Source organism: Brachyistius frenatus, unplaced genomic scaffold, assembly GCF_029030835.1.
Source record: "Brachyistius frenatus isolate BFR_SWC_R1_liver_20210118 unplaced genomic scaffold, ASM2903083v1 Contig_93, whole genome shotgun sequence".
Lineage (NCBI taxonomy): Eukaryota > Metazoa > Chordata > Actinopteri > Embiotocidae > Brachyistius > Brachyistius frenatus.
Window position 1 is genome coordinate 12746 of NW_027210692.1, and position 18092 is coordinate 30837.

The 18092-nt window shown below is 43.9% G+C and overlaps 1 protein-coding gene and 1 long non-coding RNA gene across 2 annotated transcripts; both read left to right on the top strand.

Moving 5' to 3' along the window:
• The first annotated feature begins 5568 nt into the window (after positions 1 to 5568).
• On the top strand, positions 5569 to 8270 carry zfp36l1a (zinc finger protein 36, C3H type-like 1a). The gene is made up of 2 exons (XM_069710590.1): positions 5569 to 5656; positions 6986 to 8270. The coding sequence occupies exons 1-2, from the start codon at positions 5606 to 5608 to the stop codon at positions 8063 to 8065; spliced, it is 1131 nt and encodes a 376-aa protein (XP_069566691.1). The 5' UTR covers positions 5569 to 5605; the 3' UTR covers positions 8066 to 8270.
• Positions 8271 to 8525: 255 nt separating this feature from the next.
• LOC138627936 (uncharacterized) lies at positions 8526 to 10603 on the top strand. Its single transcript, XR_011311430.1, has 2 exons — positions 8526 to 8741; positions 8978 to 10603. It is a non-coding gene; the product is annotated as an uncharacterized lncRNA (long non-coding RNA).
• Positions 10604 to 18092: the final 7489 nt, after the last annotated feature.

Below are 18092 nucleotides of genomic sequence, written 5' to 3' on the forward strand. Positions count from 1 at the left end.
AGCCGCAAGGCCTTCATTTCCAAGATGGTGTTTGTTTTGAACTCTGGTCTGTGATTTTTATGCAGTGACGTGTCAAAGCTGATCCAAATGAGCCAAGGCTCGCATTGACGCCGCATCCCACCCAGTGTGACATGAAGGGCAGTGGAAGTCAGTGGACGGGCACGTTGGAGCGATTCATGGGAACAACATCAGCGAGAGCAGTTGGCGGTTCACCACTAACAATGCTGTGGCTACTCTTACGGACAATTAATCGCTGCTCGTTCTCATTTTCCTCCCTCCCTCAATTTTTCTCTCTCCCCGAACTCCCTTACTCTGAGGCTAGTTTCACCCAGCAGGGTGACCACAGTCCTCCCATATGGATTTGGCGTACCGTGAGACATGAAAGCAGGCAATCATCGCTGTCCTGGCTGTCAAAGCTTACACAGACATGGACCGGATCACACAAATGGGGATGTGGGGGAAAGGGAATGTATACAGAAAAACGAAACCCTCGCCGTGTTCCAGTGAACATGGCCTGACACATGACGACGTATCCAAGAAATCAAACCCTGTTCGGCTCAAAATGGGCCGCTGATTGCTCAACACTCAGTGGGATGATCAGTTGTCGTGACGGTGTTTCGAAAGCGGCGCTCACATGCTGGGAGATAATAGGAAGTTACAGAAGCGTTAAGTAATCAATGGCTTTTAATAGGAGTTAAAACACCACTGATTGTATTCTCGGGATATATCACGCGTCCAGAGGCGAAAAGTACATTTACACAAGTGCTGTACTTAAGTACAGTTTTTAGGTGATTTGAGTATTTCAGTTTTATGCTGCTGTGTACTTCTACTTCAACACATTATGGAGAAGATTGTGTTTTTTTTTTACTTATTTACTTCATAGCATTAATAGAAAAGAAATATCTAATTCTATTCAAAATAAACAAATAAACATGGAGTTGATTAAAGGCATTAAACTACAATAACCTCCACCTCATTCAAGATAAATATAAAATATATAATAATTTCTCTGAGTATATTTTAAGTATCTATATATCGTGCGAGACAAAACTATTATTACATATAAATGAATGCTTATTACATTCAAGTCTTTGCCAAATGAGATCACACAATGCTGATTAAACCAATCACTGCCGGGCAAATCTCTTGGTATTTTAGAGTGTACAGAGTTTTTAAATCTGGTGTCTGGTGAGACACTGACGTGCTCCCAGACCAAAGAAAACTGGCCAAGTTCTATGTTCAGAGCACGCGCTCCAGAGACGTCCGACGGACCGGTTTAGGCCAATGCTAACTTTGAAGGTTAAAAAATATTTAAATCCCTCCAGACTTTCCATGTTTTCGAACTGAATGGATCAAATTCTGACAGTGAAACGTGTTATTTCACGAGCACTGCGATGCTCAAAACAAATAATCCACCATTTCATGACCGCAACAGTAACAACGCAGTAGGCTACAGTGGCGCGCCTGTCGGGTTTTTGGAAGTACTCTCACTGGCAGACGAGGGGGACAAAAGTTTTGTACTGCAGGTTTAAAGATAATTCACAATTCTTTTACTGGCAACAAAGTATTTTGCCCATTGTGTTAATGCTACTTGTGAGGACATTCCACCACGGGTGTCAGTTTTTTACCTAAAACTGACACACATAAATAAGCCATATTTTCACTGCAACATACAAGATTGAAAACGCATTTCGAGTGAATAGCAGTTCCACTTGCAACTGTTTGTACAGTTTTACGCTTCAATGTGAAGGAATTGAAAATGTGTGTGTGTGTGTGTGTGTGTGTGTGTGTGTGTGTGTGTGTGTGTGTGTGTGTGTGTGTGTGTGTGTGTGTGTGTGTGTGTGTGTGTGTGTGTGTGTTTGTTTTGAGAGGGGGGGGAGGGGGGTGTTTTTGTTCCAAAACAAGAGACTTCAGCTGGAACATTTACTTTAGAAGTCAGCCATCTTGGTAAATGGAAACCTCTAAGTGACTGGCATTCATCTACAACACTATCAATCCCAAGAATACACATTATGTACCATGCAGTGGTAAAAATACGACTTATTCCTCCATTAAGATGTCGTTTAATGAGCCTGTGGTCGTCCTAAGTGGGATGTGGTGCAGCACAGTTTGTGATCACCACACTACTAGTGGGAGCAATTGTGTGTTTTGTAGCTGATAAGTCTCTTTCCTTCATGCAAGGCCAGTAAATTAGTGTGTCAGTGGAAAGGCTGATTACACAATACACGGGCTTGTGCTGAGTCCTCATTTACCTCAAAGCCGCACGGGGAAGGATCCGTGTTTGACTGCGCTGACCTGCTTGTCTAATCTTAGAAATTCTGTTGATCTAAAGTTACACTTTAGGCAAACATGTTGACACTTTAAATACTGTACAAAGAGAGGGAAGTAAATAAGAAATGCTGCAGCTATGGGACAGCGAAAAGGAAGAACTCTGCCCTCTGTTGGCTGTAAGAAGGAACTATACCAAACTGTTTCTGTCCCAGTCACCACATCCAGTTGGTTTGGTTTCTCCAGGACTTCTTTCATCTACTGTTCAGCTAGATAAAAATTTAACATCCTGTCATCCCACTTAAACATTATCAGTGACCTCAAGCTTCATCCTCCATCCCCCCCTTCTGAGGGAGGGGATCATCAGAGACGACAGCTCGGGAGGCAGAAATCAAACCATGCTGAGGAGTGACTGACTGCAGATCCAGCAGAGCTTAAAAAAAAGGAGGACAGCCTTGACCTCGAGGAGCACAAATCCTCAGAAATCAACTCTCCTGAGACAGAACTCAACTCTGTCGACAGTGAGAGGAAAATACTGCCACGGGAGTGGATATGTGGATCGTTCGTTTGCGTTTTTAACTATAGAAGTGAATGGAAACCTCACGACTAGGTTTGCTGCACTTTAGGCAATCAAGGGAAAAAGCTAGTTTCTCACAATTTTTTTTACATCTGACAGATCAAACAATAAGGCAAATGTTAAATCCAATGCAGTCTTTCAGTAAATTTCAGTATTACTGTCAAATATCACCTTTTACTAAAAAGCTGTATCTACTTTTTTTGTAGATATATTTATAAAGAGTCCAGTCTAGAGCTTAAACCACCACAAAAAACTATTTTGGGACATTTTAAATTGCTAATAGCTATATTGAGAAAGTTACAGCTTGTGCGTGACGTCAAGTTACTGAATACTGAATCAATTTTATCACTCTAAAACTAGAGAGACTTTTGCATGGAAGACAGGAAATGCATGTCAGCCAACAAAACATGTTAACAAATGAAACTTTTAAAAGCAAACTTATGCAGAACACTATGTCAAAGTTATGTCATTATCATTATGGTGGTTTATTGCTTTGGAGGTTTACTTAAAGTAGCAACACATTTTTTTTTTTTTTGTTCTCTATATTTTCGTTTTGGCAGGAAACAGGTGCCTCCTCCTGAACCTGGAAGGACAACGGAGACGCACAATATCAAGCAGGCATGACACATCTGAGAGTAAACAACTGCAGTGTATGAGGTTTGATGAGGTCATGCAGGTTGAAATCTGTGCGAGTATCTGCCGTTATATTCCCAGATAATGGCCCCACGAGCCTCACTTCAACTTTGGCTCTGATTGGGTTTAATATGTGACACATTACAAGTCTCTTAGGGTCATTTCACACCAGCTACAGGTTGTTGTATCTGCAGAAGAAAAAGCTGCGATTCCCCTCCTTACTTCCCTGCTGTATTTTATTCCTTAGAGGGAGACAATCAATCTGATCCACTTAATCAATCAGTGACAGGGCCTTTGAACTGCAGACGTGATTTCCAGCAAGTCTGTCATCCCACCCTGTCGTCTGTGAAAACACTCCGGGGGGGGGAGATTACGCTGCACAGCCCTGGCTCGTAAAACTCTTTTTATGTTAAAACACACACACACACACACACACACGGCACTGCTCGCCGACAGGGTCCACAATAACTTCTCTGGTTCCCTTAATGCAGCGGGAGGATAACACCGTGGACCCTAATGAGGACGAGAGGTTGTGCTGCATTCGGGCCTGGTATCTGCTCTTTTCTGTTTCAACTCGGTCCAACTTTTCAGTGCAAAAACAACAGCCTCCCCTGCCTCCTTTACGGCTGCTAACAGTGAGACAAAGCTCTCCACCCCCTGTGTGGCTCCTGTATGGGTAAAGAAGAGGAAGGGGAAAGGGAATGTTTTGCCTCTCTATCCCCACCCCTCTTCCCTCACCTCCCTCGGGGCAATGCTGTGCAGTAATAAACGTCCCCCATAAATCTCCCCCTCACGCCATCATCCCCTCCTCCAGCTCCAACTTTTTTTTTGTTTTTTGTTAACAGCTTCTTTTCTTCTCCTCCTCCTCCTCCTCCTCCTCCTCCTCCTCCTCTCCAAACTCTGCCTTTCTTTTCCTTCTCCTCCTTTTCTATTGCAACCCAACCCTGACATTAACTCTGGCCGATGGCTGCTCTGTCATGGACTTTAGATGGGCGGGAGGAAGGAAGAAGATTGGACCACAATAGATTTGTATAGGTTTCACTCACTGCAGCCATGGGCTCTTTCATATGTGGCTGCAAGCGTCATTTTGACTGACTGTGGTTGAATTTGCTGAGAGCACTCGTGTATCAGGTTCAGGACCTTCCTGATGAAATGCACATATTCAACTTAAGAAAGGATCTAGTGAGGATTAGCAAATTAGTAGTGGTAGAAAAAGGTTTTTTTTGTTGTTGTTTTTTTTAAGTGAAAGAAGGGTTTAATGGGGAAACAACTGTGGTTAGGAAAGAGTTAAAGGCCCTGAATTCACCGGAAAGTCCCACAAGTGACGTATAAAGTCCAGCAATTAAGAGTAAATTAATTACAGAGTAGTGGATGTTAGCTGAAACCCAGAAGATAATGCAGAGCCTCTCAGTAAACAACTCCAGACTGTCAAAGCACCAGACTTCCATAGGAAAAAGTTAGGAAATAAAGTAGAATCCTACTCTTTGCAACCAGGATTTAAAAACTACAGATTGTAACTTGCTTTCATCTAAATAAATTTAAGTTGAAGTTCAGACACAGCCCCTCCTCCCCCACCCCCAACAAAGACAACCTATTAAAAGTCACTTTTTATGTGCGATCCAAAGTCTACACTCAGACTGTCGACCTGAAGTTATAGAGATGAAAATAGTAGGGTTTTGTGTGTGTGTGTGTGTGTGTGTGTGTGTTTATTGTTGCTCCAAAATAAAAGCCAACAACTGTTTAAGTCCAGCAGTGAAGTAATCTCAAACAAACTGACAAACCAGAGCAAGTTTGTTTCCGCAGAAGAGGAACAGAGGGGGGGAAAAAAAGAAGAAGAAAAAAAAAAAAAAAGTTTGTGAAAGTTAACGCCCAGCGCTCCGAGGCTCCTCCTGCAGAGGATTATAAAGCACATGTCGGGGCTGGTGCAGGGCAGAGGGGGAGTCTGCAGGGTCCAAAACACACAGGAGCTGTGCATCAGACACTCAGCAGACCTGCGCAACTTTTCTGACTACAACAGTTTTTTGGGGTTGTTTTTTTTTTTTTTTTTTTTTTTTTCTCTCCTTCCTTCTTCCCTTCTTTCCTCCCTCTCTCTCACTACTTTTGAACTTGATACTGGTCGCTGCAAAGATGACCACAGCCGTGGTATCGCCTTTCTTCGACTTCGAACTATTAAACAAGGTAAAGTTATAAACTTTTTTTTTGTTTGTTTGTTTGTTTTCACGTCTCGTTCTGCAATGTGGAGCCGTGCGCTCGTTAGCCTGTTAGCAGCAGGGGGAGTTTAGCAGCTGTGGAGGAATGAGGAGCTGCATGCCGCGGCCCTCTGCTGCTGCTGCTGCTGGTGGTGCTGCTGCTGCAGCTGCCCCGTGTGGAGGCTCGTTTTTTTTTTTTTTTTTTTTTTTTGGGGGGGGGGGGGGGCGGGTTGTTGCCGTGTGCGTTTTGTTTTTCCCCCCTCTTCGCGTTCACTCGACTGCTTTGTTTTGTTTATTTCCTCTCGGGAGAGTCGTCGCGGGCTTCGCGTTAAAACGAGTGTTTCCGAAGTGCGCCGAAGTCTGGCGCGACTATTTTTTTTTTTTTTCTTCTTCTTCTTCTTCTTTCTTTTAACACGGGTTGAAAGTTTTCGTAATCAACATGTGCCACATCAGCTAACTTTGTGGTTGTGCTGACCAGGTGCTGTGCAGTTTACAGTTCAAACGGGTGGTTAAAAGTTAGCTTTAGTTAATTAATGTCATATCTTTTTTTTTTTCTTCTTCTTCCCTCCTCCTCCTCCCTTTTTTTTTTTTTTTTAAATGAGCATTTTTACATGGTCCTCCCAAAGCAGACGCATGCTCGCTAATCATTGACCAGATTTGTCTGGCTTTAGCCCACTCTCTGCTTCTACAGACCTCCTTTACGAGACTTAACTGCGTTTAACTTCAATATTTGTTCGGTGATAACTCGTTTTAGTTTCGGTTTGCATGCATTTTATTTTTTATTGTTTTTTTTTTTTTATATCAGCATCAGATTTCTCACAAAGCGCCCTTTTTTTTCTCTCTCTCTCGTTCGATTGTCCGATAACTTTTCCTGTGCTGCAAATCAGTGACTAATGAGTCATCTGCACCAGTTTGGAAGTGTATTGCGAGGCGGATCTGGTTTCTCGTATTTAAGCGGGATGTTTCGCCACTCTCGTTATCTTTCAAATGATGCAGCCTCTTTGTAGTTACTAGCAGCACACAGGCCTCTCATGTGCTTGCTGCTCCATTTACTAAACAGGCGCACGCATTCCTGACCAGGGCAACCTGCCAAACCAGCTGCTGTTCTATAGGGACGCATCCGCTTATGTAGCCGGAGCCAAAAAGAACACACAGTCATGCAAGAGGAGGCGTGGAGGCTCTTTCCCACCGGCTCACTTTTAAAATCACAACTGTCAGTCCCGGAGAGTATTTTTGATTTGAGGGAAATACGTGTTCTAATAAATGTGTTTGCTTTTTTTCTCTTCTTTTTTTTTTTTCTCCTCCCCCTTTCTCGCAGAACAACAAACTGCTCAGCTACAACAACAACAACAACCACCACCTGGGTACCCCCCATCCCATGTCTGTCCCTTGCACTGGCACCAATGTGCCCCTCTCCAGCCCCGCCGGAGCCCTGCTGGACAGGAAGGCGGTGGGATGTCCCTCGGTGGGAGGCGTGTACCAGCGGCGGCACTCTGTCAGCAGCACAAAGTTCTGCCAGAACCAGTTTCTGAACAGCCTGAAGGCCGGGGACCACTCCTCACTCATCTCAGGGGTTGGCAATGCCAGCAACAACAAGGAGAACCGCCTGCGGGACCGCTCCTTCTCCGAGACAGGTGAGAGGTTCCTCAACAAGTGCCTGGGCCCCACCAGTCCCACCGGCGGCAGCAGCCAAGTGAACTCCAGCCGTTACAAGACGGAGCTCTGCAGGCCCTTCGAGGAGAACGGTTCCTGCAAATACGGCGACAAGTGCCAGTTCGCTCACGGAATCCACGAACTGCGCAGCCTGAGCCGCCATCCCAAATACAAAACTGAGCAGTGCCGCACCTTCCACACCATCGGCTTCTGCCCCTACGGGCCTCGCTGCCATTTCATCCACAACGCTGAGGAGCGCCGCGGGCCTCCCCAGCAGTGTTCCCCTCTAAACTCTTCCAACAAGATGGACAGGCCTCGACTGCAGCACAGCTACAGCTTTGCAGGCTTCTCCAGCTCAGCTGGGCTGAGAGACAGCCCCACCTCCGTCACCCCCCCACCCATGTTCTTCCCTGACGAGGTCCCCGACTGGCCCAGCAGCAATCCCTTCACCTACTCTAGCCAGGAGCTCGCCAACCTGTTCGGGCCCAGCCTCAGCGTCGGTCCAGTGGGCACAGAGTCCAACACCCCTGCGCCTCCCTCTCCGACGAGCACGCCCTACTATTTCAGACCCATGGTGGAGTCCCCCCAGATGTTCGAGTCTCCATCCAGCCCTCCAGACTCTCTGTCAGACCAAGAGGGCTACCAGAGCAGCTCTGGCGGCAGCCTGAGCGGCTCCGAGTCCCCCACGCTGGACACCACCCGCCGCCTTCCCATCTTCAGCCGCCTTTCCATCTCTGACGACTAGACCCCACCAGCATCCACCAGTGACTTTCAGTTTGATGACACAAAGAGAACATGGCACTCCCCTCTACCTCTGCCCCCTTCTTAAGCTTCCCTGTCCTCCCTTACACAACACACTGTGTAAGTTCCTCGTTAGGATGTAATCAATTAAGGGAACTCTCAACTAAAATGATCTCGCTCCCTCCAACCCCCCCCTCCCCCAGTCAATTCCCACAACAAGTTTAAAAGCGTACCCTGCCATGTGTCATAGTGCCAAACGAGGAGAGGAATTCTGAACAATGAAAATCACAAGAACAACAATTGACTTTTTTTTTTCCTCCAGGTGCCACTTGTTTGGTTTTTTTTCCCTTCTTTATTTGTTCTTGAATGTGTAGCAGCACAAGTGGCCTTGGAAAGGGGAGTGCATTGCACTAGCCCCCCCCCCCCCCCCGGCAGCCCCCCACCCCCACCCTCAATTGCCCCCACCCATCCTCCCTGACGATACCACTTCCCCTGAGCTAGCTAGAGGGTGCTCACTTAATGTAACTGTAGCTCTACCGCAGACGTTTTTTTTTACAGAGTTGAGACAAAAGGAGAGAAAAAAAATAAACGACAGACCCTGAAAATATATGAATAGTTTTTAAGAAATAAAAAAAAAAAGAAAAAGAGAGAACAAAGTGCCTGGGGCGGTTTCTGCATGTGTTTAGGGTGGGGGGGGGGGGGGGGGGGGGGGGGGGGGGGGGGGGGGGGGGGGGGGGGGGGGGGGGGGGGGGGGGGGGGGGGGGGGGGGGGGGGGAGAGAGAGAGAGAGAGAGAGAGAGAGAGAGAGAGAGAGAGAGAGAGAGAGAGAGAGAGAGAGAGAGAGGGGGGGGGGGGGGGGGGGGGGGGAGAGAGAGAGAGAGAGAGAGAGAGAGAGAGAGAGAGAGAGAGAGAGAGAGAGAGAGAGAGAATGGACTACTGTTTGGGTTTTATTTTGTTGTTGTTGTTGTTTTTTGGTTCTCTCTCATTTGCCTCCTCCTCCTCCACCCGCCCATCACGGTTTCGTCTCGAGCCCCCCCCCTCCCGTCTTATGTAATTGTGAACTGGGTGAGTCTGCAGGAAGGACTTTGAACTGGAAGTTGGTCATGTCCCCCCCACCACCACCCCTCCTCCTGAGTTTTATCTTCCTGTTGCTGGTCACTGGCTTTTTTTTTTTTCTTCTTCTTCTTTTTTCATTTTTGGGAAGGAAGTCTTTATCAAACTGATCATTAAACCTGTAAAGACTTTTGTCTTGCCCCCTCCCACCGCCGCCGCCATCTTCATCCTCACCGATCTGGGGGAATTCCAGCATTCCCATGGTGCAGTTGTACATCCTATGACTTTACAAGATCGGATCGCCAAGCTATTACTTTACTTCCCCCTCCACTTTAGAACCAGCTCTGAGGAGTACTCTGTAGTCATTAAATCCCTTGATTTTTTTGCTTTCTTTATTTGATAATTATTTTTTATTAATGTTATTATTACGGTTATTATTATTTGAAAAAAAAACTTTCCAGACAGAAGGTTTGCGTGTCACTGCTTATTTAACTTATCAGAACATATTTATTGGTGATCATATGCATTTTTTGTTAATTTTGTTTTTGTATTTATCTGGATAATGAACAATAGAATATATTTTCTTTTATGTTAAATTATGATCTTCCATATTAATCTAAAGATTGTGAAGACGTTTTTGTCAGTTTTCCTTTTTTCACAGTTTAATATATTGTACTTCAATGACCTTTGTTCTGCAACTACACTTTGTCAAAATGAAACTTAATTTAAAGCAAAAAATGCAAAAAAAGATGTTTTGCGTTTTGATTATTTATTGTACCCTTTTTTTTTCTTACTCTCTTTTATTGGACTGCAATTCCATCTGAAACTAGATTTGCTTGTATTCATTCCTGATGCCCCCCCCCCTTCCTCCACACCTTACAATAATCTGGCAGTAGCTAACTGTTACATTAATTCTGTTTTTTTGTCCCAGATCTTCTCCCCACTTTAAAGAGAAGTATTCTCACAGTACTTTGGTTTGATGGTAGATGTAAAATAGTGCTAAAAAAAAATAATCTCGCATCACTGGTTTAGGAGAGTCTCCAAGTTAGAGGACTGGTTATGTTGAGTAATGTTCTTACAAGCAATAGCTGTGACCAAATGGGTTGAGGAAAGTCTATTTTCTTTTAGTTTGATTGGATGCTTGATGCACTTGCTTGGCCCCCCTCTTTGACCAGTGGAAGTGCCTTGTTGAATACATTCCAGGTAGCTAAGGCCTCTCTGCCTTTTTATATTTGATAATGGAGGACAGTACTTTTTATTTTATTTTAAGTCATTGGTTCTGTGTTGCCTTCGTGTGTTTTGGAAGAGGTGAGCAGATTTTGACACAAAGAAAGTAAAACTGTTGAATGTATTTTCTCAGCCATGTTTTTTCACTACAGTAATTTCTGTGAGTTTATATGAAAACCTGTTTTTTTTTTTTTTTTCCTCTCTCTTTTGTAAGTATTGATTGCAGTTAAGTCAATAAACCCCGTATTTTTGGAAAAGTTAAACTGTGTAATGAGTCGTGTACAAGAGTGGTTTTGGGACATTGGGCAGATTTACAGCAGATGAACCAACATATGTCGAGTTAGCACATATATGATGCATTACACTACAACTTCTTGTGACTACTGACATTAAAATTAAGTTCATTTTACACTGCAAACAATATTACATTTCATAATTGCATCATGCAAATGTTCCAACTTTACATTGAATTTCTCATATTTTGGGTGGGATTTAAAACGAGATATTTTACCAAAATAAAGAAAAAAATGTAGGCCTTTAAGAAATGTAATTGTTTTGGAAGGCAGTTGGTCAGACTGAGGCGCACCCCTTTTAATCTGCTTGAATATCAGAAAAGCAGAGGTTCCTAAAAACTTCAGAGCTCGCCTGAAAATGATCATCTTTTCAAATTTTCTTCAGTAGCAAAGTTATCTGTAAAAGCACACAGCAAACGAGAACCTCTAATAGCTAATTCAGCATACTTTGAATGGTGGCGATATGTTAATGTGTCAATAAATACACATTAAAACTAGGCCCATAGCACACTGACTAACTCCATGGCGACATAATACTTCAGTGGCAGTCATTGAAAACTCCTGTTTTATATATACACTGACAAAATATGCTCATAAATGTTATATTTGAGGGTGCAGTCAAATAGAGGAGGAACACTGGCTTTGCTTCTCTGTGCATAATGCAGAACTAAAAGGGAGTTTCACTGTGGTGGCAGTTGATTGGTGAGCTGCACAGACGGCAGTCAAGGGTATTGACCTGGGGACAACCAAAGTCTGATTGAGCAGGTTTGGTTACACAAAGACTCGGCACCCCTGGTTTCAGTTGAAATATTGATTAGAGCGTGCTGTAACGTAAATTTTCCACGAATTTTGGGGGGGAAAAAGTGATTTGCCGAGGTTACGACCTGATCGGTGATCGCAAGGTTACATCGATAAGTGTGTGAGAGGATATTCCTAGTGAGAGCGGGATAAACAGTTGAGTCAGACATTGTTAGACTGTCGGATTATCAATTTATATAACAGTCCTCGGTCAGTTTTATATATTTTTCCATGGAGATTAAAAGTAGATACCGATCTCTATTTTGACCATACAAGCAGAGTGGTGTTTGATTTCAGTAACAACACATTGCAGCCTTCCCCTTCATACACTCCACTCAACATCCGCACTCTAGACACTTCCGTCCGTGTTTATATTCTCTCAGATTGCAAAAAAGAAAAAAAGGGAGCTGGGACAGGAACTCCCTTCCCTCCATACAATGGTGGGTGCTGACCCGTCACAGCTGACCCTTGTTGCTCTATTCTGGAGAACCTGGGCCTTGTACATTCTTGTCTTGTTCCTCTCGCTGCTTCCCTCCTTCCCTCACCACTCTACCCCCACCGACCCAGCTCATCTCTGAACAAGCTGCCAGCCTGCCGAGAACCTCGTTTCACTTCAACTACATCTGTGCGTTCCAGTAAGTTGGCGGGAAACGGCGGCGAACGATCGCTTCTCTTCATATTCTCAGGTTAACCCGCGACTTCATTCTGCCTCTTTTTTTTTTTTTTTAAAGTTAAACATCCCACAACATGTGCACAAGAAGAAACTGAAAATCAACAAACAGTCACAACATACCACTAATAAAAATAAAGCAACAATCAAACTTGGCAGCAGAAGCCACTTTAAAAAAGAAAAGGCATGTAGCTTTTAAGTAATTGCTGATGCAGGTCGCTCCTATATGTGCACTCGTGGTTTATGTTTCAGAGAGCAGAGATGCTCTGTTTGGGGTCGTCGAGACCACAGACCCTCTTTAATAGCTCAAAAACATAATAAACATTGTTTGTTTATCGCCCCGATACTTTTATGAGAATTGCTAATAAGCCTTGTACGCTTTATATTAACTGCTTTTATGCACTGCTACCCTTTCCAAAAAAGTAAATAAGTCCATTAGGATTAATGTTACCGGATGCTGGAGTTTGTTCATTATAAATCTCTCAGCGAGTGACCCCGAACATGATTAACATCACAACCTCCAATATATAGAATAACATATTGTATATTTCTTCGTCGGTCAATGACTTTTTGGCAAACAAAATTATTTGTATTTGTTCCTGCAGAGCCTGCATGACATAAAACATGAAATATTTTCCTTTTTTGGTGAATGCCAAGTTTAAAGGCAAAGGAAAGGGCTACCACTGAAAACTGCTCTCTGTTTTAATAGGATCAGAAAAGAAGAAAAACATATTTAAAGCAGAGACTTCTCAAGTTAAACCAGGTGAGTGTGACTCGCGTGCAGCTTTCTTTTCTTTCAGAGGAACTTAATGTACTTGGAGTTTGAAGCACATGAAAGAGGGCTGTTTCCTGTTTGTGTGGTGCGTGCATTGAGGCACCTTGAGATGAAGCACCAGGAAGTGGGTTTCTGAACCTCCGAAGGTGGCGGATGGAGGGGGTCGTCTGCTCTTTGATATGTGGCGAAAAAAGAAAAGAACAGAAAAGAGAAAACTTCCATTACTTCATCACATTTAACAGCAGGTTACTTTCCAATATGGAGACGGTGCAGTCAGTGACACGGGTCAAGTTTGCGGCTTTTTCGCTGCTTCCTGCACAACAGAATAAAAAAAAAATTAAAAAAAAAGAAGCATGTAGTTCTGCTCCCGGTGCCTAGTTTTTATTCAACTTTAACCTGTGAGGTTGAGCAAGAAATTGTCGCAGCATGTCCACTTTGTAATTGTGTTATGAAAGCAAGGTTTACCTCTGCGTTTGAGACAGAGGTGAGCAAATAGTGCTGATGTGCTAACTGTCCCCTTATCTAGTCACAGATGAGCGGTATACCCGTAGCCCTGCATGCATGCATGTGTGCGTGTGTTGCTGCAGTATGACAGGTGTTGTTGGCAGGATAATTAATCATCAAACAAAAGCTGAGATCAACATTGAGCAAGGAGGTTAAGTTAGGCGGGAGTCAGAGGTTGCTTTATCGGTGGAAAATAGTTACTTCACTCAGACACGCATACCAGAGCTCAGAGGAGATATCTTCTGTGTGTGTGTGGTGAGATTATAATTTAATGAGGACCAAAAGGCCGTGTTGGTCAGTTTAGGAAATGCTTTCTTGCAGCTTGGTACCACTGATGTGTCATATGAAGCTACAACCAGCAGCTAGTTAGCTTAGTTTAGCATAAAGATCGGAAACAAGGAGAAAAAGCTTGACTGAAGTCTGTCCAAAAGTAATAAAATATGCCTCGCAGCACCTCCGAAGCGCTAATCAACACATTATATATCAATCTTTTTAAAAAAAAAAAAAAAAGTGTAAAAAAAATAGTAACACTGACATTTGTTTTGCTAAAACCCGACTGGTGAGTCAAACACCAAACTGTGACAAACCAAATGTGACAGTAAAGAATGAAGTCCCATTCTGACATCTACCTTGATTTAAAGGTTTTTGACTTACAGCAGCATATGATCACTATGCAGGGTTGGCTTCGGTTTCTTGCTTCAAAAAAAAAAAAAAAAAAAGACCTGAAATAGACTCGTGTCTGTTACGGTGCTCCGACCTTTGACCTCGCGGTTACAGGACAGACTCATGACCCTGACACTGCTACTAAGGGTCCCTTCTTTGCTTATGTAGAGTGAAAATACACCTTCCTCCTCTCTGTCTGTACTCACTTCTAACTCTGCGTTTGATTTGTGGGGAGGTAGAGCTTTGTTTTCCTAAATACTGAAATTCTTAAGTTAATTATGGGGATGTGTTTCATAATTTGTGTTAACAAGGGGCCTCCTCACTCCAGCTCTAATCCCTTCCTGACTATTATCAGCCTGTAGCCTATGTATTTTCACTGTTTGGGAAGTTTACCGTCTGAATACAAAACAATACAGATTACTGGCATTGAGTGGCAGAGAAAGTGGAACACCCAGTACTTAAATCTTTGAAAAACAATTTTGTTAACTTTGCCTTGAGCCAAAATACAGTTAAATGGGCCTCTAAAACAATCGTACTGTAGTTTATCATTATCAATGACATCACATTTTTCCCCTGCATACATGTTTTGAGTAAAATATCCGGTCTGATAATCCTTACGCTGCTTCAATTTCCATGTATGTTACACTTCATGCAGTTTTCTCTGGGAGGACTTTATCTGTGTAGGTTTACGGCCATATGTGTCACTGACCGCAGATCATCAAAGACAACACTCGCAAACACACACTGTTCCAGTGGGTTTAATCCGGGCGCCATTATCTGGACGAGTGAGTGAGGCCGTGACACACTGCTTACCGAGTAATGACCACTAGCGCGGCCCGGATCCAGTGTCTTTTCTTCCCCCCCCCGTGCTAAGTGGCAACCCTTGACCTGCCAAAAGAAAGGAAGAGAAAACACACGTGTTGAGCAGAGGAGCAGAGAGGTGAGGAGGCTTCAGAGGAGAGCGCCGGTGACGGCCGTCTGACAGGTTGTGGAAACACACCCTTCCACTCCTCAGTGTGACAGAAAAACAAACACAAAGCCACTAAATTCTCTCGGAGCCCCGCGCTAATGGACAAGCGATGACTCTTTCCTAACGAGACGCGCCGGCCAATGGGAGAGCCCGTCCCGAACCCGACACTGTTGTGCTTTGGGTTTCTGGTCCACTGGGCCGAGTGAGTCACTGCCTCAGTTCTCCTGAGTGCTGAACCACTTAACTCTTCCCGTCTCGTGACTTCCAACATCGTGGCCCGACGGGAGGAAAGTGGCCTCCATTAGCGGAACAACGCCGGCGCTGCATTTTGACCCAACTGCACGAGCTGCGACCTTACAGAACAATTCCAGATTATTACAACTCTGTTCTTACTTTTCTAGTTTTGGCCTTCGTTTCCGTGAGCTAACATTGTGCTCACGAAAGCCACAGTAGAGATCTGGGAACATCACTGCGACACGGCTCATCAGGCAGGTTGGAAACAAGCCTACAGTAAAGCCTGATTATCTAAACCAGTGGTTCCCAAACTTCTCTGCTCATTACGCCTGAATACAAAGCTTACTTGTTACCCGTCGTCACAGCTCGGTGTCGATTTGTTAAGAGCAGTGCCCTTAAAGACTAAAACACTTAGATGCCTCTTCAGGTAAACTACACCATATTTCTGCAGAAAAAAGGTAAATAGTTGAGAAAAAGGTGTCTTATACTCCTGTACTGACAGCTTGTTGGAATAGACTGTCTTTATTTGGAGTTAAAAAAAAAAAACAGTAACTGTGACTGAGATGTTGATGATAAACCAATAGTGTGCTGAAAAAACTGTGTCAGCGTAATGAGCAGCATTCAAAGTTATATCTGTCCGTTTGCGTGGGTAGTTTGGGTAAAAAAAAAAAAAAAAAAAGTAAGATAACCCAGCTAACCAGGTTGTTATTTTACAACCCGTGTTATCGACTGTTTCCTGCTCTTCTTTTAATTTAAATGTCTTTTTGTTTAATAAACTGAGGGAGTAAAAACGCTAATATCCCTCGTTGCGGTAGAGAATATGACAACAACAATAAAACAAATTTTTTTTAAAAGTGTGATTTCCTTTGTGATTTCCAAGCGTTTCACACACACACACACACACACACACACACACACACACACACACACACACACACACACACACACACACACACACACACACACACACACACGCAGACTGAAACAGATGCTGCCGTACAGTACGTACAGTACTGTATCACACGGATGAGAGGCTACACGGGTTACTTGCATCAGCCTCAGTCTGTAATGCATATTAGTGAATGAGGCTAGATCTGAAGCTACCGAACCATGCTCAAGCTAAAAGCAGCACGCCCCCACCCCCTCCTCCCTCCTCCCACATGATTCTCAGTTGTGTTTTGCAGCATCTGTTTCCTCTGGTGGCGGCAGCCTTGGAAAACAATCTCATTTTCACTTCTTCAATTGCGGTTTTCAGTATCTTCACCAGCTCACTGCTGAATTATGTGACCCAGGCACACTGCAAACACCCATCGCACTCCTAGATATAAACACACTCGCACACCCTCGCCGCCTACAGACAGGCACTGGACAGTGATACAGCCCACACAGTTGACTAACCAGCTGCTCTGAGTCACTCAGGCCTTTTGGAGGTAAAAGCAGACAGAAGATGACATCAGTGATAGCTTTACAGGAAGTTCTCGCTCTCTTGTATCGAGGCCAAGTCTGCGCAACACACCGGCGATCATCTGCGCTCTAACACTCCACGCACTCGCATGTTGAAGAAAATGATGAAATAGTGACAAGATAAGGTACAGGTTACTTTGGGGTTACAAAAAGTTTTAAAAAAAACAAACAAAAAAAACAAAAACAAAAACAAACAAACAACAACAAAAAACAGAGTGGACTCAAGTCACCCTCTTGCAATATAACCATGGCTGTATCATTTTTCTGTTTGAGTTGTAAACAAGCCCTAGATATCTGGCCTTGGGAGGTTAGGGAATAGTTAAAAGTGAACTCTGTCTCTCTCTCTCTGGTTCTGTGTGTATTTCACAATGATCTGCTGGCTGAGGCTCAGAGAGACAAAGATAAGAACTGACTGTGAGAAACCACAGATCTCACACCCACTCACTAGGAAAGAGTACACACAGGGACATGCACGTACACATGTACACACACACACACACGCACGCGCACACACGCACGCGCACGCACGCACAGACAGAACGGTTGACACTGGGTTCCCTCAGGAACGTCCGTGGGGCTTCTCATGATTTGAGGAATTTTGCTGTAAAAACACGACACATTGTTTGGAAGTGTCTGACTGCCGCTCACATTTCTCCTGGCAAAGTCTTTCATCGCGATAAGGCCCGAGCTGAAACCTGTCAAGCTCGCTCCTGTCCCGTGCTCACCCTCGAGCCTCACCTGCTAACCTGCCGCGACACGCACTCGCACAGGTAGAGAGGAAAAAAGGATTAGAGCGTAACTCTACACGCAGGCCTTGAGTAATGGCGGTGTCAGGATATTACTACATCAACAGTGACAGACAGAGTGTGCCCACAGTGTGCCGTTTCTGTCTGAGACCGTTTGTCAAATCCGTCAGACAGTGACAAACACTTAAATCAAATGACATTTATTATTACTAAAGAGGTGAAATTAAGGTCCGAGATCTCTTTCACCTAAAAAAAAAAATATGGCATTAAACTTCAGAATTTAAAGCTCTGAGATTTCATCAAAAAAAAATGTCTTGGCTTCGACTAATGTTTGGAAACTTTTGCAAGACAGAATATTACATTGGAAAAGTTGAATTCATGAGCAGTAAAAACAGCCTTATTCAGGTCAGTACACCGGGGTTTTATATGCTGCTACTGCCTTACTTGTTTTGGTATGACTGCTCCATGACTGTTATCTAATGTTACCTAACGTGGATATTACTGTATAACTGACATTACTAAGCGAGACTGTTAACGGCGTTAAGACTCCTCCCTGCTCTTAACGACTCTCACACAATGTTTGGCATGATGCAGACGAACATCGCCGTGTATTTTTGTCACTCATCCTCAACTCG

Excerpts from the sequence above, each read along its gene's own strand:
- zfp36l1a (XM_069710590.1), top strand. The coding sequence starts at position 5,606 with ATGACCACAGCCGTGGTATCGCCTTTCTTCGACTTCGAACTATTAAAC. Across the intron at positions 5,657-6,985 it reads ACTTCGAACTATTAAACAAG|AACAACAAACTGCTCAGCTA; the intron begins GTAAAGTTATAA and ends CCTTTCTCGCAG.